Source organism: Accipiter gentilis, chromosome 8 (assembly GCF_929443795.1).
Source record: "Accipiter gentilis chromosome 8, bAccGen1.1, whole genome shotgun sequence".
In the NCBI taxonomy this organism is placed as follows: domain Eukaryota; kingdom Metazoa; phylum Chordata; class Aves; order Accipitriformes; family Accipitridae; genus Astur; species Astur gentilis.
The window spans coordinates 14,607,010-14,631,461 of NC_064887.1; the positions used below are offsets into that span (position 1 = coordinate 14,607,010).

At 40.4% G+C, this 24,452-nt stretch overlaps 1 protein-coding gene across 1 annotated transcript in view; it reads right to left on the reverse strand.

Moving 5' to 3' along the window:
* ADGRL4 (adhesion G protein-coupled receptor L4) overlaps positions 1–19,303 on the reverse strand; it is a 76,492-nt gene extending 57,189 nt beyond the window's left edge. The window contains exons 1-2 of the mRNA XM_049808966.1: positions 18,624–19,303; positions 16,964–17,113 (exon numbers count right to left, since the gene is read on the reverse strand). Coding sequence (XP_049664923.1) covers positions 16,964–17,113; positions 18,624–18,645 — 172 coding nt within the window. The 5' untranslated portion in view covers positions 18,646–19,303. The remainder of the gene's footprint in view (positions 1–16,963; positions 17,114–18,623) is intronic.
* Positions 19,304–24,452: the final 5,149 nt, after the last annotated feature.

Genomic DNA, 24,452 nt, shown 5'->3' on the forward strand with positions numbered 1-24,452 from the left:
ATAATCCTTAGTGATATACAAAATGAAACCTGTTATCTCTTTGATGAATGTGTTTTAAAGTCCAAGGATAAGCGTGGGTAAGTGACACAAAGAAGACAGTGTGAAGGCTTGCAGAGCAGTGACAAGAGCTGGCAGAAAGGAAAACTAGTTTCTTTAGAAGTGGTTTCTCAGGGGTCACCTCCCAATATAATTTAACTGTATGAATCCACACTTGTGCAGTATATATAAATTAGTACTAAAACTTCATCAGACACCATCCCCAGAAATTATTTTGGAGAGGTGGATCCCAAGGTCATGCAGACATTGACCAGAAGATCTTGCTAGATCAGATGCTGAGAGCTGTCTCCCATGACAGTCCTGGATACTAAGCCACTGTTAAATGTCTGTCTTGTCACAGATTTATTCTGTATGTGCTTGAAACTGAGCATGTCACATATTTGGCAGGAAATGTAATCCCTCCACAAAGAGGATTTGATCCTTGGTGTGATCCTGCCGTTCTCAGGCAGGAATAGCTCTTGGTAAAGCCAGTGCGAGGTCTGTCCATGTATTTCTGTTTTGAGTAAGGGACAAGACCCAAACATGGGGTCATGAGAGCAAAAGCTCCTCTCCCCAGTAATCTACATGGCCCAGATGGCACGAGAAGAGATGGGCTACAGATACAAACTGCACAGTGCACAAACCTGATGCCCACATCTGAATTCATACAGAGCAACTGGATTATTTTTTTTAAATTGTTTTCCGAAGCCCCAAGTAGCATGTGAAGCAAAAAGCAGCACAAGAATTACCATGAAAGAGAGCAAGGCATGGCTCCTCGTTTGAACAGCACCAGACAAAATCACTGAATGAATGACACCTTGGGGATCCTCCTCTAGAGCTGGCAGCTCCAGAATTCCCCCGTGAAATCGACTCCCAGTTTTGACACTCTCTTTGGCTTCCTCTGCTCCTTTCTTCTGTTCAGACCATCATGGCAGTCCTCCTCCAGCTCCTAACAGCCATGCCATTCCCTTCTGTCCTTTCTCTCTGACTGTATCACCTAGATTATAGCCAGCCCCATCTTTCTGCCGTTCCTTGTGCTCTGGCGGTACTCCTCACGTGATGCCCCATTGCTGAAGGGTATATGTTTGGAATCAACTGCACCCTTTGCCTTAAAACCCTAGGTACGAATCTCAGCAATAGCTGGGTGAAAGTCTTCCAAGAAAAAGGGGAAGAGAGGGAGAGAGGACCTGCGTTTATCTTCTGGTATGATTGCTCTCGATCTCTTCTAAAATAATGGAATAAATATTATGAGTGTAAAGATAATCTGGAACAACATGGCAACCATGCCCAATAAATAGCTTGTATTTTCAAACAACAGATCATGCCAGACAAAGGTAATTGCTTCTTCACCATTTTCTGGGTTAGAGTACAGAAGGAACAGAGTGGCTGCAATATATCTGGGCTGTAATATAGCATTTGATACAGTGGCTCACAAAACCTTATTAGAAAAATAATTTATAATGTCTTGGATAAGAGTGCTGTCATGTGGATTGAAAACTGGCTGAAGGAATGTAAACAAAGGATAATGAGTCATGACAAACAGCACTGCACTGAGCTGTGAAGAGGTATCCAGTTGGGTTGCCACAGGAGTTGGTGTTAAGCCCAGTTTTATTTTACATATTTATTAATGCTCTGGAAAAAGAGATGAACAGCCTGAGAATTAAATTCACAGATGATACTAAATTACTAGATGTTGTTAACACCAATCAGGACAGAGATATTATATAGAGGGAAAGCAGAGGGGGTGGGAATGGGAAGAGTCAGAAACTGGATTTACCTATAGAAATATGTGAGGGAGGGTTTTATGCCCCAACTGATAATAATGGGAACCCACTGACAGACGAGCCAAAAGCAGTTTACATCTGGTCTGTCAAAGGCTGGAGCGGAGAAATAACAACAATATCAGCTAAGAGATAATTATTAATTATCACATTTCCCCAAAAGATCCTAGGAAATGCTTCACTCTCATTTTCTAGTCTCAACTAATTTCAGCATTTGGGATTTTCTAAGATTTTGTCTGGTTGCAGGCTATAGAGTAGCATATAGCAATGTAATACAAAGTCATCTGTCTTCACGTCACTATATTATGTTGCTTTTCTTAGGAGAAATCAGTGGTAAAAATCTCGCCATTTTCTTTGTATACCTTGTTTACTTATACTATTAACATGAAGAGAACAGAAGTAGTAAAAACTGACACAGAGGTAATAAGCTCTTTCAGGAATTTAACTCTCCATGAACAACTCATACCCCACACCCCCATTTGAACCCGCTTAGAGGTGTAAAAGCAAAAATAAATTCTCTAGCTATCTGCAGCAGCTGCCTAATGGATACCACATTACAGAATGAAAGAAAGAAGATTTTTTTCAAGCACTACACTCTGCGTGCTATGACAAAACCTGTGAAAGTATTCCATTGTCGTAATCTATTTCAGTGAAACTATATGCAGAGTGCTTAACTACAGCATATTTTTATTTCTTTCTTATGCATTTGTATACCACATTTGTATGATGAATTGGATATGAATCTAAATTTTGTGAATTAAGATTTTGGAATTTTTATATAGTTTAAAGGAATTCAGATAGTTTCAATGCCTTTTAAATGTACATAGAGAGTATGCTCTATATACGTGTGTGTATTTATAATGAATCTTTCCCTACGACTTTATAGCCCAAGGAGTAGAAAAATCAAAATAGACTGTAGGTCTAACCAGACTCTTCAGTTCAAATAAAATTTTGCTTCTTAAGAAAGCATTATATTACTCAAAATGAAGCCAAGCAAAATAGATAGGAACATCTCACATAAAAATGCTTTTGAATAGTTGCAGCAAACAAAACATTCCACAAGACCTGTAACTGTTGAGAGCTGGCTTCCTATTATTTTTCTTTTTGAGTTTGCTTGACTTTGGTGGCTAGGGAAATGCAAGCTCAAGGTCAAATTATTTTCATGGCTCAATCCAAAGTAAAATTACCCTTCCATGTGGATTCTTCAGTATATGTGAGTTTACAGTATAACTTTTCACATCAGGTTATTTACGCAAAACTTTCAACTCTTCAAAAAAACTTTCCCCTCCCCCCCCCCCCCCCCCCTTATGTCTTTTGTTTAGTGGAAGACAACAGAGTTCAAAAGGTACTCAGGATAACCACACTTCACTGTCACTCCCACAGAAAACCTTAACACACCAGCTAAAATAAAGCCATCCGTTAAAGACTTCTTTATTCCCTACTTTCCTTCCTGGACGGTAAAAATTGATGTGGAAAACTGGAGAAAAATCAACCTGAGAGGGCATAAGTAATGCATATGGAGGTGCCTTCAGGTTGCTTCAATTTATGACAGAGGACAACTTCAGCAACGGAGTGAGAACCATGTCTTGCTCCAAGTATAAATCCTGAATGCTTGAGGATCTGATTTCAGACCAGCGTGGCACAGAGCAGAGTCCATCAATGACTGCTGTAAGAGAAGAAATGATTCAGCCTTTTGAAATACCTATCATTGCCAGTGGCCACTGTTTTTTCATATAAGCATCCCCAAAGAGACTACTAAGGGAGCAAGGTTAAAAATTTCTAGGAGGAGTTTAGCTGTAGTAGTATCCAAGTAAATATAAAATTCGTTTTCATACGATGCTATTACTTGCATGACATAAAACAATAGCGTGTGGATGCTTTATTTTTTAAGGGAATGTTACATCTCATAAAATTCTTAGGACTGGCAAGGGAAAAATTCCTGAGCCTGAATCTCCTTTGATGAAAACTGGTGTAGTTACTTTGAATTTAGAGAATGCCTTTCGAAGATGATAAAAAGTCATTTCAATGGGTTCTATTATATTATAGTTTTCTCTTTTGTCTCAAGAATTGAACACATCTTTTCCGTGGAATATTTGCAGAGACTTTTCCTGCCACGGAAATTTGTACAGAAGTTAAACCCAGATTTGCCTAGAAAAGTTATGTTGAGCTTGTTTCTGGCAGCAGTTGGGCAGCATCTTTATATCCGCACAGCATTGTGATTATCTCACAAATTCACAATACTTTAATTCTGAACCATACTATTTTCCATAGAGGCAATATCCTCACCGCTAGTCTGAATGCTCTGAATGTTAAGTGTCTGGCTCTGGCTGGATTCTCTACATTTTCTGTCCGTGAACACGTAGCACATGGCCCTTGATTACTACTTTTAAATTGATCTGTGTCTGCTCTGAAAATATATTGCTTCATAAAAGTCTTTCAGAGTATCAGCTTCCAAATTAATGATTTTTCTCTCAAGCTCTGACTTTGAGAGCTTACAGTACAGAATCGCGCAGTCCAGCTACTTGAATCAAATTGAAATCCATCCATCTGCAATTCAGATCCAAATTCTTTCAGTGCTGTTGGCTCATCTCTAGCTAAAGAGCAGCTGTTGTCCTGTTAAAGTGACTGTAAATAATTCTAACTTCAAGCTTCAAGAGTGAAATTCACCCTGCTTCGCTGGGGACCACTTAATCCCCAGCCCGTCCCTGGGTTTGGTCTTCAGCTGGTGGGAGCTGCATAACTCTGCTGTAGTCGCCAGGGCTGTGCTGCTTTACACCGCACGAAGGTCTGGCCCTGGCAGAGTCAGCGCACAGCAGCGCGGTGCTGCACCCTAGCCCTGCAGCCCACGGCGGGTACAGAGGGATGCGGGGTCATCACACTGAGCCCGAAACCCCGACTCCTTACGCTAACGGCACAGGGCGCTCGCGCCCGTACGCTCCAGGTGAGGAGGTCAGAAAGGCTGGGGTTTGTCTCTCGGGCTGTGGCCGTCTCTCGTTTTTCATCCCCAGTGAGCCCGTTCCTGTGCTTTTTGCGGGGTTACAGGTGTTCTGTAACGCAAACGGTACCACACCACAGAAAGACTTGTTTACAGCGGAGATTCAGTAAAGCGTCTAAAGGAAGAATTTTCCAATGAAAAGAGATGGGCCCTAACCAAGAAGGAAGGTGCTTGTTGTTAAAGCAACTACATCAGAATAGCAGATGAGTCATGATGCGATAGCACTGTTTGAAAGGATGTTTTGAATGGAGCTGTCAGCAAGTATTTTAATAGCAAGTCTTCAATTTCTGCTTTATGGGGTTTTTAACCACCAAGAAGAAAACATAAGTAACAAGGAGGGATTTAGGAATTGTTTAGTGTTTGGCTGTTCAAAGAAAGAAAAAGAGCCCTCCGCATGCATTGCAGCTAATGAAAATTGCCATTATGGGTTTTTTTCCCTCCATTTGCGGACGTTAAACACTGTAATAATGCAAAGTCCTTATGATTTTCTAAATCTTCTCAATAAGGAGGATATTATCTACTTATTTAATTACCAAATCTCCGACGGCAAGGAGCTGCTACCACCAGCAGCTCCAGCTCATTCACATAGTTCCCCTCCCTAATTAAAGGGTCTTTGCAGTTAAAAATAAAGTAATAAATCGATCAAAAGCCCAAACTGCCAACAGATGATAGGGGGAAAAAAAAGCACTTCAGGGACAGATTTTCAATTGCTCAGCACCCACAACTGGGATTATTCTTTTGAAACAACTTAGTCCTGCTTTAGGCACCTAGGATAGAGCCAGACAGTTCAAAAGTGCTTAACATAGATTTCTTTGGAAAATCCACCCCTAGCTGTGGCTTTGTGTTCTACAGCAGTTGTGGCTTGCAAGAGTCAATCGCAAGTCACCTCCCTGTCGGAGGAAAGTCATCAGCGTCACCCCTTCTGCAGGAAACTATAATAAAATACATTACCATACTCACCTGTGCTCTCGCCATTGCTTACTGCAACAAGAACAGAGGCAACAGGTTATCAAGAGACTATTTTTACCACGCGGCCAGCTAAAGCAGCAAGAGCCCTGCACTTGGATTTTTGTTGCAGCACTCAAAACCAGACCTGCTACTGCAGCACAGACCCCTTACTAGTTTGAGTATCAAGCTTAAACTTGAATGCTGCTGTCTGCATGGCATTCCTTGAGGGTAATGTGCCATTGTCAGGTTAAAAGTTTTCTGACTGTTCATCAGTCTAAGGCCAAAACTTAAGTAATAATTCAAGAGCACTTTACAGCTAATAAAAGCTGCAATAGCTTTCTCTGAGAACAGAGAATACAGCCCAGAGGCCTTTTAGCACAACCCTCCCCTCCAACAAGAAGCATGTGGTGGTATTAGCATACTACCTGTTTATTCAAGAGGATGTGCAAAAAGTTCAGTTAACAGTTCTTTTCTTTGCAGCCTACAGCTGTGTAAATATTATCCCAGGCTCTCCTTTGACATCCTTCTAAGCCTCAGCCCTCCTGTGCAAAATGATACAAATGGAGCTCGACACTTCTGCAGCCCACCACTGTGTCCTGACACACCTAGGACTGGATATCTAGCTTCTCCTGTGAGAGCAGTGATGCTGTATGATGCACCCCTGAAGCGACCTCATTTTCTAAAGACAGCTTTACTAAAAATTTCCTAGATTTTAACCATGGAGCTGAGTATGATGAAAGATTTGTGGAATCAAAATACCAAGATTTTCATGACAACCCTAAAAAAGCAGCCAAATCGAAGCTCTGCATCGTTTACAACTGTTCCCCCGCATAGTTTCTATTTTGATTGGCCCAGACAAAAAGCTGTGTTAAGTTTTAGAAACTTCTCCCCATCTCTCCTTTCAAGCCAATACACTTTTGAAGGCTATTTGCTTCTCCCATTTTCTCTGTAGTAAAGCAGATGAAATTCTTTCTTATGCACCAGATATCTCTGACACAATGGAACAGAAATATTGATATTTTTGTATTGCACAGTGGGCCATATTTATGAATTGATGCATGCTTTATCAGAGCTCTAAATAATGAAATATTTTGGATAGGTACAAAGGGCCTGAACCTGTCCAACTGAGTGCCTCCAGCTTCCACTGATCTCCCTTCTGAACTTTTTACAGGCTGAGTTTGAAAAGGCAGAGCTTCCTCAGGATCAATGCTACCCACCAAAATGATTTATTCAAGACAAGAAGTAAGGCAAGGAATCCACCGTACTTCCACCTACTCCATTCCCGTCACCACAAAGAACTAACGCAAGGCTCAGAGCTCCTATTTAGGCCCTGCAGAGCTTAGCTGAACTTCTCTTTCAGTTCTTGCCAACACCCTGAAGAGCTTCTCTGGCATTTTTTTAGGGCCTCTGATGGTACAGAGAACAGTGATGAAGACTTTCATGTGACGCAGAGATCACTGCTGCAATAACTCCCTGCCCCCCATGACACTCCTGATGCAAGCTGTGAGCCAGGGCTGTGCTGCCCTCAGCCCATTTGAACTTTGGGGATACCCAAAAGCCATTACAACACCAGGAGGGCAGTGAGGGTCACTGGCTTCTCTCCCAACGTGGGACTGAACATGAGAAGACAGGGCAAGAGTCGTGGGAATGGACCTGCAGCTCCTCTGCGCAGATGGGGCGGGAGAGAAGCAGCGGCGTCCTGTAGGTGCAGGACAAATTCACCTTTTCTCTTAGTCTGCCTTTGGTAAGTTTCTGGGAATGAAAACTGCAATACCTCAGCCTAATTTCACATTCTTTAAAATTGAGATTCAGACGCTTTGCCACAAATAAATATTAAATATATAAACATGCAAGTCACCATCTATGCTTATGCTCTCCCTCACTGTAACTTATGTAGATTGCTGCCTATGTGCATAGCTTTCATTACAAATAAAACATAAAAGCCAACGCATATCCTGAAGAGCTATTTTTCTTTATTGCCACACCATTACATGAAGCCTACTAACATAAACAAAGATTGGACTCAGCTGTTTCTGAGCAAATAACCATTTATTGTCAAGGCTTTTCAGGAGCTTTCATTTTCCTTTTTGAAAAACATGATCCTGTGCCAACGTTACAAATGCGCAACATTAAGTAATAAGCAAAATAATGGGACACCCTGCCACACTAGTTTATAGACAACTTTAGACTGTCACAGTTGTACAAGTCTCAGCTAAGACAGAAACGCGGTTAAATAAAGCAGACATATTAAATCAAAAAGACACCAGCAGAGTCCCTTGGGGCATAGCTGCTGTTCCTAAACACTACAACTGGCCTTTGGAGCGGGAGGATGCACCGGAATAACAGTCCAAGGGCAGAGCAGCCCATGCGCTGCCCTCTCCTCCCCGCCACTGAACAGCGTGCGGAAAAGCACAACCAGAGAGCCTTTTCCCTGTATCATCTCCTGGCACAGCGGCAAAGAGCGCGGGACAGAGCTGTCTCAGCCCTAAACGAGCAGCCAGGCTTGCGGTGGGCAGATAGATGAAAGGAGAATCCCCCGCGCCTCTGCCCTGCAGACCTGCCTGCTCGCCCTGTCCGCTGCACGGCAGCGGGTGAAGCTCCGGCCCCTGGTGCTCTCCGAACGTTAATTCCACCAGAAGTCTCCATTTTGAAGTTATCGCGAATCTCGTAAACTTAGCCCGAAGTAATCGCACAACCACCTATCCAGTAGACAATGAACAGAGATTATTCAGCTTCCTTGTACCACAGCAAAACAGCGGCTTCCTTCCTGCCAGTGATTGTGGTTGTGATTAACTGCGCAGTTCAAGGTGAAAGAAGAATGCGGTTCCAGGCGTATAGGGCTTCCTTTAACCTCAGCAAAACACAGTGCCAGATATTTCAATTAGTGTGTACCAAGGTCACAAAATCAATTTCTTATCGCCGAAAAACACACATACTGTAAATTTCATTTTCAAGCCATAATCTCTAAATTAAATCTGTGTACCTAAAAAATATACAGTGCAAAATTGCAGTCCTTCAGCCCCCTCCTCCTCCTTCTGCAGCTCAGCAGCATTTTCACAAACATCACCTGGCTTTGTGGTCTATATTTAGAGCACAGTGTTTGGTTAGATTCTAATCTTCTTGGAGAACGTCATTATCTCTTTCTTTGGCAAATAGAGGCCCAAAGTGTCAATTACCTTCTTAAAGTCTTTCATACACATAGGGCTGAGCGGGGTTTGATATTCTGTCTGCCAGCAGCTCAGTTGGCAATTTTTCACAGTCATACACAGAAAAATTGTGCACCAGCATATCATCCTAGATAAATTACACATTTCAAATGAGGTTACAGACAACTTCACCACTCCTGGCCAGTTTATTCTAGAAGAGGAAAACAAACAAACAAAAAAAGCAAAAGCAATCCTAAAGAGAACACTTTTCTACTATTCAACTCTATGGATATTGAACAGAGACAAAAGTAAAATGAGTGTGTCACATTGGTGGGATAGTGTATGTAAATCAAAGTAGCGGTGCAGAAATTACATCATGGTCTCTTATGTGTGTAATGCCTTATGATATATTCCTTGTTATGTGGGTAACACTAACTTCATAGCCCCCAGGGCAGCTGCAGAATCTGATGGCGGGCTCTAGCGTGTGCAAACCTAGGTACAGAAGATGTCTCAAGGAAATGGAATTTATGGAAGCAATTTCTTTCCAATAAATCCCGGTCTTTCCTTAGCAAAAGCTAATTTCAACTATACAACCACAGAATGAGTAAAACTGACAATTTTGAGATTGCTTTGCATTTTTTTCATGGAAAAGGTTACTTTTTATTCACATACCTACTTTACATAGGTCCCTGTGTACACAATTGTGTACATTTAATATACATGTATAACTGTTCTGGAAATCTCTTCCACCCTTTTACTTTAAACCAGCAAGTGAGAAGAATGCATTGTTACTGATGGACCTTTTGGGACCGCTTCAGATACTAGAGATACAGGAAGTGAATCATATCTCTAGTAAACACAAAATAAGCAGACTCTGAAATAATAAGTTTAAAGCTTCTTAAATGAATTTTCCCATATCCTCTAAACATGTAACATGTTGATTGATTCTTAGTACCATAAAGCAGGATGAAAAGAGTATTTTCTCAAGAAAGGAAATTAGCATTACTTGGCAAGGGTTAAAACACATTTTGAATTAAACATATAGAAACCATCCATGTGCAGCTGATCAGCTTGAACATTTGGGTACATTTTTGAGAGAGACAAATAACTCTTTTCTACCACATCATCTACACACATTTTTAAAACTCTTTTTAGATGCAAACAGGACTAACTTAAAAAAGAGACTGGATACAATTAAAGATGTAACAAGAGGAAGTTTTGTTTCTTCCTGGCCCATTCAAAAAATGCATTACTGCATTTTAGTCATGCTCAAAGTGACATTTCAAGAAAATGTAAACAAAAACCATGGAAAAAAAGATAGAGCTGTTTTTTTGTTTTTTTTTTTTTGGGGGGGGGGGGGGAGGGCTTAAATCTGTGAATGTAATGAGTCTATCATGGGCTTGGTCCAAGGCTTATCAAAGGCAGGGTCAATCCTACAAATGGTTATAGTGGTCTGTATCTCTGGCCCAGGCAAACTGTGTTTTCTGGCAGTAGGAAGGAGAGCTAACCCTCTGAAGATTTCTCTCTGTCTCATTCAAGTGAGAAACTGGGAGGGATTTTTTCATATGAGTGAGAAAACTGGATTTGGCACTTTGAATGCGTAAAACGTCAAAATTTTATGGACTCAGCCATTTACAGAGGTAAGACAATTGGAGTAAGACAGCCTCCACTGTGTCTTATTCAGCAGGATCATATTGTTACTTCAAACATCCTGCACTGCTTTCCATCTGACTAATGTTCTCATACATCACCAGGCACTGTTATAACACGTTCTCCCCTTTCAAGTTCCCCATCTACTCTTAAGGCTTCAACTAAAATATACTTCCAATAGTAGCTAGTTACAATAAGCAATTTCACTTATAAAAAGTAAAGTCAAGTCTACAAAACCTGTTTCGACTAACAATGTTAGCCAAGGGTATGGCTATTTCCAGAAACATAAACATATCTCCGTCTTTTGCAACTGGAAGGCAACCATGCAACAGCTGGTTAGTCCCCAGTAGTCTACACACATCATAGACATCAAACCCTTCCCAAATTCACAGAAGAGTGTAACATCTTGCACATGAAAAAGCAAAAGCTGTACATAAAGCTGTCGGTCCCCAAATGGCCAGGAACATGCTATGTTAACCTGTACCTTAACACCCACGCTTTCCCAGGCAAGGGGACTGTCATGCACCAGAATATCAAATCCTCCTGGCTAATTTGTCCAGGCTTTTCAACTCCATGACCTGTCTACAGGTTTGATCTTGGAGTGGCATCAAGGTACCTCAGCTGGGTAACACCGCACAGCTCAGGGGTCGATCTCTGCACTTCAAGAAAAGGTGAAAAACATTCAGCTATATTATGACCGATGAAGACATGGAAGGGAAGAAAACTTTCTGTCCCCTGGAGAGGAACCCTGAGGGCATGGGCTTAATTAAATATAATACCCACATATGCAACAAACAGGATGGTGCCTCTTCTTAGGCTCACCAAAAAGCCAGGAGGCTTGGAGTAGGAATTGGAGTAAACTTGGAGTAGGAATTCTGTATTCAAAGATGACTTCTGCCCTTTCACACAGCCCACACTCTGGTTTTACCATGCTCCACCCTGAAACCATGTAAAAGATCCAGCAGAATTTCAAGGCAAAGCGGCAGAGAGTAAGAGACACAGGAGGAGGGAGGGAAAGGAAAAAGGGTATGGAAGAGTGAGAGATGAGCCCAGAGGCTATGAGAAGCATCTCAGAATCAGTGGTCTGCTTTGGCCTCCTGCGTAGCACATCCCAAGTTTTCCAAGCTGTCACCCACTGTGTTGAGCCCTGTTATTTGTGTTTGGCTAAGGCATATCTTTCTCCTGCTGTGCTATGCTAGAGCAGCTGCAATTTGCCTTTTTATAGCTTGTGGTAACTGATAGCAGTGAAATGAATTTAGGAAGTGTGTGGATTGGATCTTCCGTATCAGTGATTTCAGACTGTTTGGTAAACACAGAAGTGACATCCAGTGATGTATGCCTGCTGGTAAGGAAAAAAAAAAAAAAAAAGAAAAAAAAAAATTCTCCTCTGGTGAATCAGCAATTTGGATTAGATCATTTTCTATTGAAGGACACTTCTGGATAGAATGGAATTATTATACACAGTGGTTTTACAGGGTCATGTTAATTTGAAAAGTAAAATTTCCCTCAAAACTATACACCAGTTGGGTGCTGCAGAACGGCAATGGTGACACCAGTGAATCAAAACAAATTCAGTGACTGCAGTAAAAGTTGATGATGGGACACAGTGACATCACTTTAGAGCAAGGAGCTGATGTCTTACAGGAAAGGTCCTTTTTACAGCTGGCAAAAGCCAGGGAGTTGGTTGTATGACCCTCAGTAAAACAAGAAAATATGTTTATGTTCAGACATTGAATAGGCTTTGAATTTGATTCAGCTGAGTTTACACAAATTACCTTGTGTTCTAACAGGGATTCTGGATTTTGATATAAAATACCACTTTGCACTGATGTATTTTTTGCCTCTGGAAAATGATAAATCCTCCTACACTGCACTTCAGAAAAAGTCAGTGCCTTACTTCAGTACGAAGTTTGCCTGATAGCCTAAGTCCCTGCTCACTATTTCTGGAAGAGCTGTAACTATTTTACAAGTAAGACTGATTAATTTTGCAGTATAATTTGCAAGTGACATTTACAAGGGAATATTGTGAGGGGATATCTGGGAGGGATATTGTGTTCAGACTTTTCCTGCTTGCCTCCCTACCCTCCTGGAACAAACAGCACTGCTTCATTTTCCTTCCGTATTTTACAAAGTTAAAGTAAACACTGTGATCACACTGTTTACTTTAATTTCCTGCAGTGTGCCAGCAAAGCAGCAAATTGGCAGTCAGCAATCAAGAAGCAGCCAGTATTGAAACAGCAGAGCTGCTTAGGAAAGCATCGATGATGCCAACTCATTTTTCCCTGTTTTAAAAATAAAATATTGGCTTCTATGAAGTTTTACTTCCACCACAGTCTTCTCTAAAGGATCTGAAATTTTCTTTGTTTCCTTTAATTTTCATTTGGAAGAAAGCTGAGATTATGAGCAACATCTAATTTATATGGCTGACTCTTTTTATATAAAGAAATAGATTTACAGAAGTGGCAAATATACACTATTTATCTGTAAAAAATCCATGGCATTTTTGCACAAGAGGAAGTTCACTTGACTGTAAATCAGTCTTATCTGGATATATGTTTATTTTTATGCCAAGAGCTCTAGCTGTGCTACTTCAATTAGGTATATGATAATGTGAAGCTGAAGCCTCATGCGTTACATTCAGAATATACATCTGCCCAAGAAGAGAGTCCTACAAGGCAAATAGTTATATTTTCAGAGGCTGTTCTCTCTCATCTAATACTACATAAAGCAAGGAATATAAATACAAAAGAAGAAGTAAGAAGAATGGGATAGTATTTTGTACCTCAGAGGTGTAAAGCTTGACAAGGTGACTCATTTATGGCTTTCTGGAAGATACTGTACAGAAGGAATTTATTGCTATGTAAGTTATAATTCCAATATATAAAAGAGGCCAGATCCCACAGTCACTTATTCTCCTGACTGTGTGCATTCCTGCACATATTCTTACTGAAGACAATGAGATTATGAAGAGGATTAGTTTTTTGTTAGACTGGCCAAAGTATGCCTTTGGAAAGTCCAAAACATGACCTAATTTAAAGTGGTTGAAATCTTGTGGGAAAGATTGTAAGAGGATAATTATTTTAAAAGCCATGACTTTGACACCAGGAAATTAAATTCATATCTATATGTCTTTATCTATACACAACAAATCCAATAATCTTGAGCTCTCTGCAGTCACTTAGCCAGCTGGCACAGGGAGGAAAGTAAAAACTAACAAACCCCATTCCTAAGGTATGCTGACATCAGTGATTCATGATTCATCAATAATGGTGCTAGGAAATAAATGTAACAGGGCATTATTGCCTTTTGCAGCACAGTAAACTCAAGGGAAAATGTCTAAGTGTATCACATTGAAAAGACAGAGCTAGCAAAGAAATAACTTTTACAAGTATTTAAGAGGTGTTACAAGCAAGTGAAAGTAGAGAAACAAATGTAATCCTTTTAAAAACAAAGAGAATGTACCTATAAATAAAAGGGGACAGTTTTCCAGCTATACAAGCTTAAGAGGACTAACCTGAAAACTGGCATTTGTTGTTGTTCAACATTTTTATAAGGAAAAAAGGATTTGAATTGCTTGTTCCAGAATAAACCCTCAAAACAACAACTGTTCTGGTTTAATAGTCTACCAGGATAAGCACAATGAAGAAGTTGGTTCTACGCTATGTGAAATTACTAATGTTGACAGTAATTACAACTCTCACAAACTAAAAGGGCAAATATGTAAACACAACGTACGATATATACTTTTTGGAAAATGCCTGTATTAGCACATAATTGATGATCTCCTTTGAAGGTGACTGGACTATCATTGTAAAAGCCTGATTATTAACTGAAGAAAAATGGGTAGCTATCTCCAGAACAGCAGATATACCTGCCGCTTTCACCACACAGAAGAGCAAGATCTAATACATCATTAAACAACTGAGGCTTTGCTTTACATTTTGGTGGCTTTAAACTATTTATGATGGGGTTTAGCCTATATTTCTAATCCTTTTAGAGCCTACCCAATTAAAATTCAGGTTACTTGTTTATGCTATTAGAGGACTACTACACAATATTAATAATGCACCCTGTAACATGCTGCCCTAGAGAAACGTTGTCTCTCTTTCAGGGGCGACAGCCACATAGTTCTGATACAAGCTTTGCTGCTTAGCTGGAGGGTGAGTGACTTTGGTGGTTGTTGAGGTGTTTTACCAGAGAAAACATTGGTCTCCTGACACGAGGCTTGCTTCAAACCATTGCCACGTAACTGCAAAGCACCACAAATATATCTAGTAGCTGGTTTGTTTGGAATGACATTGCAAATTTTATTTTAAAGATTGAGTTTCCAAACACTTAGTATAATTCTTAATGAACAATTAATTGATTCACAAGATTTGTGAATGTATATTTCACTGTATTGAGTGTTCTTTAAATGATCAATAAGTGTTTTTATGACTTTAAAATTTAGATTTCCATAAGAAAATACAGGCAAAAGAGAAAGTAAGAGAAAGATACTGTATGAGAAAAAAGAACATGGAAGGTAAGAAAAATCCATCCTCAGACAAAAGGATTTAATGACGCCATAATGGATACATATATAATGGATGGATTTAAGAACATCAGTAATGTCAGTGAAGAACAACAGGTATCTTTACCAAAAATTTAATTGATGATTCATAATCATAACTTTCTAGAAAAGTACAGACAAGTAAGTGGCAGTTTCATTTGTTCCAGGTAGTATTGCTAAAAATTGACTTGGTTTTCTTCTTTCTCTGCATTATTCACAAGTGTAGGCCCTTGACTCTGCAAACGTAATGTGCACTTAACTTTCAAATCAACCAGCTCACTCATGGTAGTAAAATTGAATTAGTGCAAATACAATACTAGTGCGGTGAAGGTCATTTCTTCTTATTTTCTTTTGACCAGCTCAATAGACAAATAACGATTGACCTATATTTAGGGCAAGGTTAGCATTAAATTCAAGAAATATGTTTAGTGACTACATGACACACGTTGCAAAGAAGAGGCTGAGAGAACAGTGTTTGTTCAGGCTTAAGAAGAGAAGGCAAAGGGGAAATCACACTGTTGTCTACAGCTGCCTAATGGGGGCTACGGGGGTTTATAAAGGAGATGAAACTAAACTATTGTTAGAAATGTACAGTGGTAAGTGCACATGAGAGGCAAAATTTACAAGCTGCAACAAGAGAAACCTCAACTAGATATCAGAAAAAAGTTTTCAAAATTATGGTAGTCAGACACTGGAACAGGGGCCCAGAGAGGTGTGCAGTCTTCATTCTTGGAGATACTCAAAACTTGGCTGGACAAGGACCTGAGCAACCTTGTCTAAGTAGGACCTTCTCCGAGTAGGGAGCTGGACCAGATGATGTCCAGAGGTCTCTTCTGAACTAAATTATTCTATGATTTTTGTGATTCCTTATTGTTTATTATTTTAGACAGCTATATTTCTGTCTAGGCATTCTCTGCTTATAAAAGGGTAGGCAGCTTCCTTACAAAAAAGGTGTTCGCATTCTAAATTTTCCTAAAACAAGCACACTTCCAAGTACACCATGGCAAATGAGCTATAAACACCCAAACTAAAGGTGGGCCGCTTACCTGTGCTCGTATCAAACTGAAGTGCCTCTGTTACTTCTAAATTTCCCGTGTTGCATGAAACACAAAACCTGACCAAACAGATGGTTAATATTCATAACTACTTCTCAGGACACTGAAAAACTGACAAGATTCATATGAATTTCAGCGTGCCTGCAGCTGGGCATTGCTTTATCTAATGGTGGAAATAAGTACTAGAGCTATTCATAGTGGAGGACAAGTAAAAAATGAAGACAAGGAAAATATCCTGGAAGATAAAGGTATCCAGCGGCAGACCCCTCTGTAGAATTTCTGGCATATTTCCCTTGCGAGCAGCTGTAGTGGAAAAATTAACATTGGCCTCACACACGGGCACGTCTCTGTGGAGTACCCCTCCTCCTCAGTCTTCTAGAGTAGCCCAGGAGCTGTAATATTTGATCATGATCAGCTGCTGGGAAGAGCAGCCTAGCACTACAGGTGTGTGGATGAGATGTGAGGTCTGTAAAGCAGCAGTCACGCCAGCTCCAAGCTTCGGAAGTCCTGGGTCACAAGGGAAATTGCTGACGGTAAATCAGAGAAGATGCATCAGCATCTCTCATGGAAAAGGAAAGCTGGAAAACAGGTCATACTCATCTGAGATGCATGGTATGCTATATTAAAATGCTAGGCTGAGAGTAAGTTGTAGAATTTCTCAGAAACTGCTGAAGTTTTTGGCTTTGAGAACACATTAGTGTAAGGTGTTGCGACACAAAGTTTAATCCCTGAGTTAATGGGCTCTTGAGTAAGTTTTTCAAGCAAGCACATAACAGAAATGCATACAGGTAAAATCTGTTTACCGTAACAGAATCTTATGCCATCTCCTGTGTATCCTTGGGAGCAATAGCAGCCTGTTGTCCCACCCCGAACTTCACACCTGGCATCTTTGTGGCATGTTATGTTGCAGCTTGCAGAAGTGCAGCCATAGTCCAGCAGACTGGAAATCAGAACTGGAACAAAGGAAAATCAGACTTGTTTCTTTACCCCAAAACTTCATTCCAAACTCTAGAACCAGATTTTGGCAAAAGGTATCCACAAAATTGCTGTATTCCAGTGAACTAAACATCATCACAGTCTCAGCTATATCGCATGATGGGGCAAGGACCACCGACTACAGGGATTTCTTTGTTAAACCCAGGGGCCAGAAACAGGACACACTCTAGATTAAGAACTTGTATGTGTGCTCAACTGGTATAAAATTGGTAAACAACATAGAAGTTACTCAGTGATCTGGGGAAAACATTTGAAAGGCTTTCAAAGCTCTCTACTACTTTCCAGTAAGGCACAGACTGGAATTTGCACTCTGAATTATGTATTGAGCGTAATCCAAACTGCCCTACACATATCAAGTGAAAAGTACCAAAGAGGGTTCCCCTGATCAGAGTTTTTATTTTTATAAGCACTTCCATACTTGCATAGCTAACACATGTGCATGGTATGAGACATGAAAATTACATGTCACAGTATTTACAGCACTATGACGTTAGGGTTTAAAAACTTATCCAAACTATTTAAAATTAATCTCTTAAAATACTGCTTCCATGTTAGGAAAGTATTGTCTACTTTTTTCCACCCACTGGATGATTCCTAAATGATCTAACTGCTTTCCCATTATATGACTGCATATGGTTTTTAACACAAAGAAAAAAGGAATCTCTCCCTTTGAGAAAACTAACAACTCATTGAATAATTATACACACCCTGTAATAGGTTAGAAATGAGGCAGTTAACTTGGAAGGGACAGTAAGTTTTCTACTTTCTACTTTATAAATTGTTAGCAGGACGTAACAAAAGTCACAGAACACGAAGACCGTTTTGTATGCTCTCTTCCCCTGGAGTTTTGCTTTTCCCCACCCAAATATTATTCTGGATATTTGCTAGCCTAGCGTTACAATTACAGGTTACATTGTTTCAGGAAATCTCACTGAGGTGTTGTTTTCTAGGACAAATTAAAATTTCATGAAAAATTCAAAAGACTAAAAATTACACACGATTTTTCCACAATTATATATAATCTAAATCAATTTAGGTATCACCAAGTTTAATCTTTCCCTCTGTTTTTGAGAAAGGAGACCATCTTCCAGAGATTAAAACAGAAACCTGTGGGATTCTGTTGTCATTTTACTGTTCATAGCATGTGAAATCTAAAAATCTCCCAAGCAGATGGAGACAAAAAAAACCCCAACCAAAACCAAACCCATGGAAATCCACAATATTTCTGGTTTTTACAGAACAAAACCCACAGTGATATAAAGACTGGCATTTTTGGGATTTGTTTTTGGGATGATCTTAGCCATGCAATTACCGAATCTGGTAGCAGCACTGATCAAAGCTACGGGGACTTTCAGTCCCGCGAACCCAGCAGCTCTTCACCATCTCCAACCCACTCATTTCTCCTTGCCAGACCCCGCTCCCTTTCCCACCTGCCACTCGCTCCCCGGGGAAGGAGATTTCACTTACCTAGGAATGGAAGCAGTTTCATTGGTGATGCTGTTGCTGTGTGGTGCCCGGTGCAGATCCCCTGTGTCACAGAAAAAACCTCCCTGCCTTAAAATGTATGACCATGTGCCAAATACGCACACATGCTTATCAGGAAAGCAACGTCCTGGTGCAGGCACAGCCCTGACACTGCCCTTTGTCCCACGCTTCACGTTTCCAAAACTCTTGAGACTCGCAGGCAGGGCAGGAAGGGTCAGGAGGGGCTGAGGACCTGGTCTTCTGGCAAGTAGGCAATCAATGAGAAGGGAATAAACGAGAAAGTAAAAGAGAAGTAGGAGCCTGGGTTTTGCAGGGGATATCTGAGAAGATTCGGGGGCGAGTGGGTTAGAGGAGCACGCGTTAAAGGAGCTGCTTGGGAGAGTGCCTGGGACAAGGGGAGATGAGGATGGAAGGGGTGAGCTGCAGCCTGCTGGCAGGAGGAGTAAAGAAGCAACCGCAGAATGGTGGAGCAGATCAGGGAGGGTGAGGAAGAGGTGAAGGAGATTAGTAACTAGGTCAGAGTTTATAAGCTCAGAGGTAACGGTCTACATGCTTCCTTCCACCTTTTCCTGGTGAGCCGAGTATATGTGAGCCCCAAGACCCATTTTTTGGAGACTTGTAGTCTTGGCTGACTGCAATCGTTCTTCCTATTGCTTTCTTCGGTTTTGAGATAGATCCTTACTGCAGCCAAACAATGTTGCTTTAAGGGTAGTGGCCTGTGAGGGGGCACAGGAAATCCACTGAACTCTGCTTTGTGAGCAAAACAAAGACGTATAGGCAGGGAGGAAAGAGGCAGGAAGGCAATTGTATGGCTGGGAATCTCAGGAGCCGAAGGAGCCAAAGTTTCTATGAGTTCATGGGACTGAAACAGGGTGTTGTGTAAGAGGACATATTCAATATAGGCAATTTGGTAAAGGATTTGGCATGTCTTTGTGTTAAACATGAGAGCAGTTCTATCCTGGTTATAGTACCCTAATTGACGAGACTTCAGCATATACCTGTATTATGCACCAACATGGCAATGTATTCTCTAATCTTGTTACGGATGATGTGCATATCATCATTTCCCAGCTTCCTGGAGATGATGACTCACACACTGAAGCACTGTAAAACTGAAGCATTGATGTATGCCTGTCTTTATAGATGGAAGAAGAGGGACATGCACAAACAGGCATGCTGCTGGAAGAGTGGAGAATCTCTCTAAACAAAATAAAAAGGACACGAGGCTGTCGAATACCTCATGTCTGACTAGAAAGTTTTGAGGTTGGGACTTTGGTAGGGAATGGATAGGAAAGCATCGGCCTGCTCTTAGGAATTACCTGTGGATGTGGATGCAGCAACATTTTTTCTAAACTTGTTAGGAACTATTTGCTCACTATCACTTTCCAGCTTCATGATTGCTGCTAGCTGGAGTTCAACGGGTTAAACTCTAGTCAGGCCAGGGAGGTGTGAGGCATGTAGATATAGCACGTAGGTGTCCAGTTGGCATAAAATACTTCTGTAGCACCTTGGCAAAGAGAGAGGAAGCTCCAGTAACCGGATGTTAATTTTCGATGAACCGCAGAATAATGAACAAAGGGTCCAGGTGTAGGAAGACTGTTTTTCTCCCGTTTGATTTTGTGAGGGGGGTGGGGGGGGGGAAGGACTTAAAGGGGAAGAGAGGAAGGGACTAGGAGTTAGTTTGTTTTGTTAAGTTTTCCCGTAATCTAATGCACAGAGACACAGAGGAACAGAAAGTCAGATGAACTGAGGGGAGTTTTGATCTGCATGTCCTGTCCTTTGTGCTGATGTGCGCCGTATTGCAAGCTTGGCTTGTCTGAACTAACTTACAGATCCTGCTGCTAAATTTCAGCGGACTAATAAGGGCTGGGTCTGGATAGCCTATAATGCAGAAATTATATCTTATTGCTCTGTGTCTTTTTACTCCCCCAAATCAAGCTAAGAGATGTTTAATAATAAGTAAGTGGAGAGAGCAAGAAGTTACAACCTAAAATTCAGATCTTAAGAGCTGGAAACATATTTTGGAAAAGCCAGAGATGTACATTTCAATTTCATCTAGACATCAGTTTTCTGCAAGGGGTGTTCAGGTAGACTGTTTGGAGACCAATTTCATGAATCATAGTAATAGTGAATTTATAGCAAAAACTTTAGTTCCTTTTCTGATTGGAGGCCTGAGGACACAGGAGAAATTGTGGATGACACAGAAAAAACCCATAATCTCACTATAAGAAGACAAATGCCTCCTTCCCTTTTTGCTAGAAAAGCACGTGAAGACTTGCTTTTTGGTAGTCAATAGTTCAAACTTATCAAGGGGACTATGCCAATCACATCAGGATACTTCCCATCTGGAATAGTATTGCTGAACTACTTACTCCACTCACAGGTGTAGTAGACAATATCAAAGGCAGTGCGTAGGTCTAATTGGCAAATGGTTTACATTGTGAGCAGCAGTAGGTGAGGAGGGAGTACATAAAGAAGAAAAATGTGGAAGAACAGAGCAAGGACAGAAGAAGGAAGGTTAGGTCAAGAGGAACTCTGGGTGATAAAAGGAGCTTCGATCAGATTTAGAAGGCAATAGGGAGACAGTGAAGAAGAGGGATTTAGGAATATCTTAATGAGATCTCAATACTGGGAGCAGTGGATTACTTTTGCATTAGACTACTTTAAAAACTGGCTAATGTGAGTGTCATTTAGAGGCTGAAGACAGCAAGGTCGCAGTAGGCATGGATGTGGAGAAGGATGGACTTGACAAAGATTTTATGGGGAGAATGAAGAGGAAAGGGGAGATTTCTGAGACATTTTGGAGATTAAACCAGGAGGATTTACTGATAATATCTATTGGCATATAGGGATAAGGAGTTAAACAAGTGGAGATGAGCAGGTGAACACATGAGAAAGCAGACACTTTCAAATTTGTGCTGTCAAAATTTTCAAAATATGCTGAGAAAAAATACTGAGGTGTCATAAAACTGAAGTATTGATGGCTGCCTGTCTTTATAGGCAGGGACGAGGGACATGCACAAACATGTATATTCCTGGGAGAGTGGAGAATATGTCTGAACTAAATAAAAAGGGTACAAGAATGTGGAGTGTCAGTACTGCAGAATCCATCCCTACTTGCCTCAAAATAAAGAAGCATTAAAAATAAATGGTTTGTGGAAACACTCCACAAGATAGCCTCTCAATTCTTACAGATGGGAAGCAAAGCCCCAATTCTATACTTAAATATGTTGTTGGTTTTATAAATGGGCTTATTTATCTTTGCAAGACTGAGTTTGGAGGGCATAAGTAAATGAATATACACAGGTTAACATGCTTGACTTCAAACCACACATTTTTGATTACTGATCACTGTGATTACAATACCTTATGTGTGACTGTAGAATTCTCAAGTTGATTTTTTTGCTGGTAAACTGATAGGAAGACATCAGTTTGCTTTTAGAAATTACTGGATATTTTCCAAGCTTTGCATCATGAAGAAATGTATTCACAGTGGTTTTAAAGGTAATTGGGGTGCTGATTGTGCTGACAATGCTATGAAACTAACACTCACAGCTGATGAAGGAGGGAAGTTAACACTTCCTAGAGCTGTCTTAGGTAGCTTTCAAAAGATAAATACAGATAAATATAGAGGGACTGCTTTCATTCCAGAAACTGCCTATAGTACCAACAAAGGAGCAAAAACTGAACAGAGCTGATATTAGGTGTGTTTCTTTTAAATGAACTACTCTATTAAAGATATTTATTGCTTTGGTGTGATCAAATCTGGACTGCTAGCTGGATATATACCAAAGAGCCTCACCACATTTGCAGTTTTACATTACAGTGGGGAAAAACAAGTGTGGTAAATCAGGATATATATTTCTTTCTCAAATTACAAGTTAAGTATGCCAGTAGATACTTAGTAAGAGCCAAAAGATGTCATCTGATGGTCATCTTACAAATGTATCTGCCATAGGTTGTGGACCCCACTTTCAGACCACTATGGATCATCGTGAGAGGGGATGGTGAGAGTGTGTATCAGACTGAGAGATCCTGAGCACTCCAGGTAGGGTTCACACATCTTCAGCTTCCTTCCTGTTGAGTTCCACATATATTCAGCACCCTCAGACTCCGGTATCTAACCCTTCAACAGTGTGCTCCAATATAATCCACTCTGTATGTACAGAACAGCCACATGCATGTACATGCACATACTCACACGTTTATCTCTATCACACAAGCACATATATGTATCTGTTACTGAATTGGGCTGATAAATATTTAATGCCAATAATAAAAAGATCATCATGATCTTTCCTTTCAGCCTTTGCTTTTTTTGACAAATGACTGTTCACTTGAATCGCCAGGTTTGCTGCCAAATGGAAAATGGGATGTAAAACAGACTGAGGATGCACAAATACCTTGGATAAAGCTTTTTGTCTGATGCTTGCTGGCTTTTTTTATTTTCTAAATATCAAATTAATTTATTGGTTTCAAGCCAAATCTTATCACTTCAAGAATTTAGATGATCTTTATACTACTTCAGAAATGTTTCATTTATCCTAGTCACTAGAGCAATTATAGCTTTTTTTCCTAGTCAATAAAATCTGGATACAATTGAAAATGTACTTAAATGTCAGATCAAAATAATGAATTTCCATGCTTGGTTAAAATTATTTTCAAATAAAAAATCCAGGGAAAACATTTTTCAAACACAGACTAGTCTATCACAGAGCAGCCTACCTCAGAGGACTCAACCCCAAAGTAGTGTTAGCATCTGTTTTATAACGGCCTCACCTCACCTTCCTGTCTGAGTGTCTCATGAATCCTTATCATTTTATGTGCAAACATCATATTCCATCTGAGCATACAGGGCTGAATATATCTCTTGGGATGATGTAACTCTAGGCAATTCTGAAGCAATAAACACACAAACACGCATAAACATATGCATGCACACATCCTAGTAAATCTGCGTAGCTATGTCCATCTGAAAGAAATTGCACATTTCAGTGTTCAGAGCCAGTTTCTTTCTGCTCTTTGCTTTACCTTGGATGAAGTAATGAAATGAGGGAATTTAAAGTGAATGCAATGTTTCTGAAAGCCGGATTAACTGCCCTGAAATTGGGCTCTGTTTCCACATCTGTTATAATACAGAAGAGATGTAGAGGCTGAGTATAAAGATCCTCACAGCTAAAAGGGATAAAGTAATTCAGTTTCCATGTCTGTTTATGTTCTCCTGGGACTGGTCATGCTACGGTAGTTGTAATGATAGTCACATCTCTGCAGGAGGGATAGAGTGAACCCCATGAATAATTACACCAATGAAATGCCAGATTACCAGTTGCTTTTAATCCACATTCATTTTATACCAGAAGATTAGAAGTGAAGGGCTCTTACAGTGCAGTGCTAATATGTTAACCACCAGATAACCAGACTAGCTCCTAGAAGACCGCAATTGCCTTTTTTTTTTTTTTTTTTTTTTTTTTTTTTACTTCCATGGGAGAAGAGTTCTGACACTTCTCATTTGTCTGTCATACAGTCTTAGACTTGAAGTAGTGGCAGTCACTGTCCCAACCTGCCCAGGTGTTTACCCTCACAACACTCCAGTCAATATTCCAGCAGGCTAATATCCCACAAAGCCTTCCTGGATTTTTTTTCTCCTCAGGTAACAGGCTGAAAAATGGTTAAATTACAACATAGGTTTGGGTCCTCATTGAATTAACTTCCATGTCTGTTGAGGAATGACTAGATCCTAAGTGACGATCTCGGGATTTGGTCCTACACTTCCCAGGAACCTCCAGCTGCCATGGGGTTCTATTTTGCAGA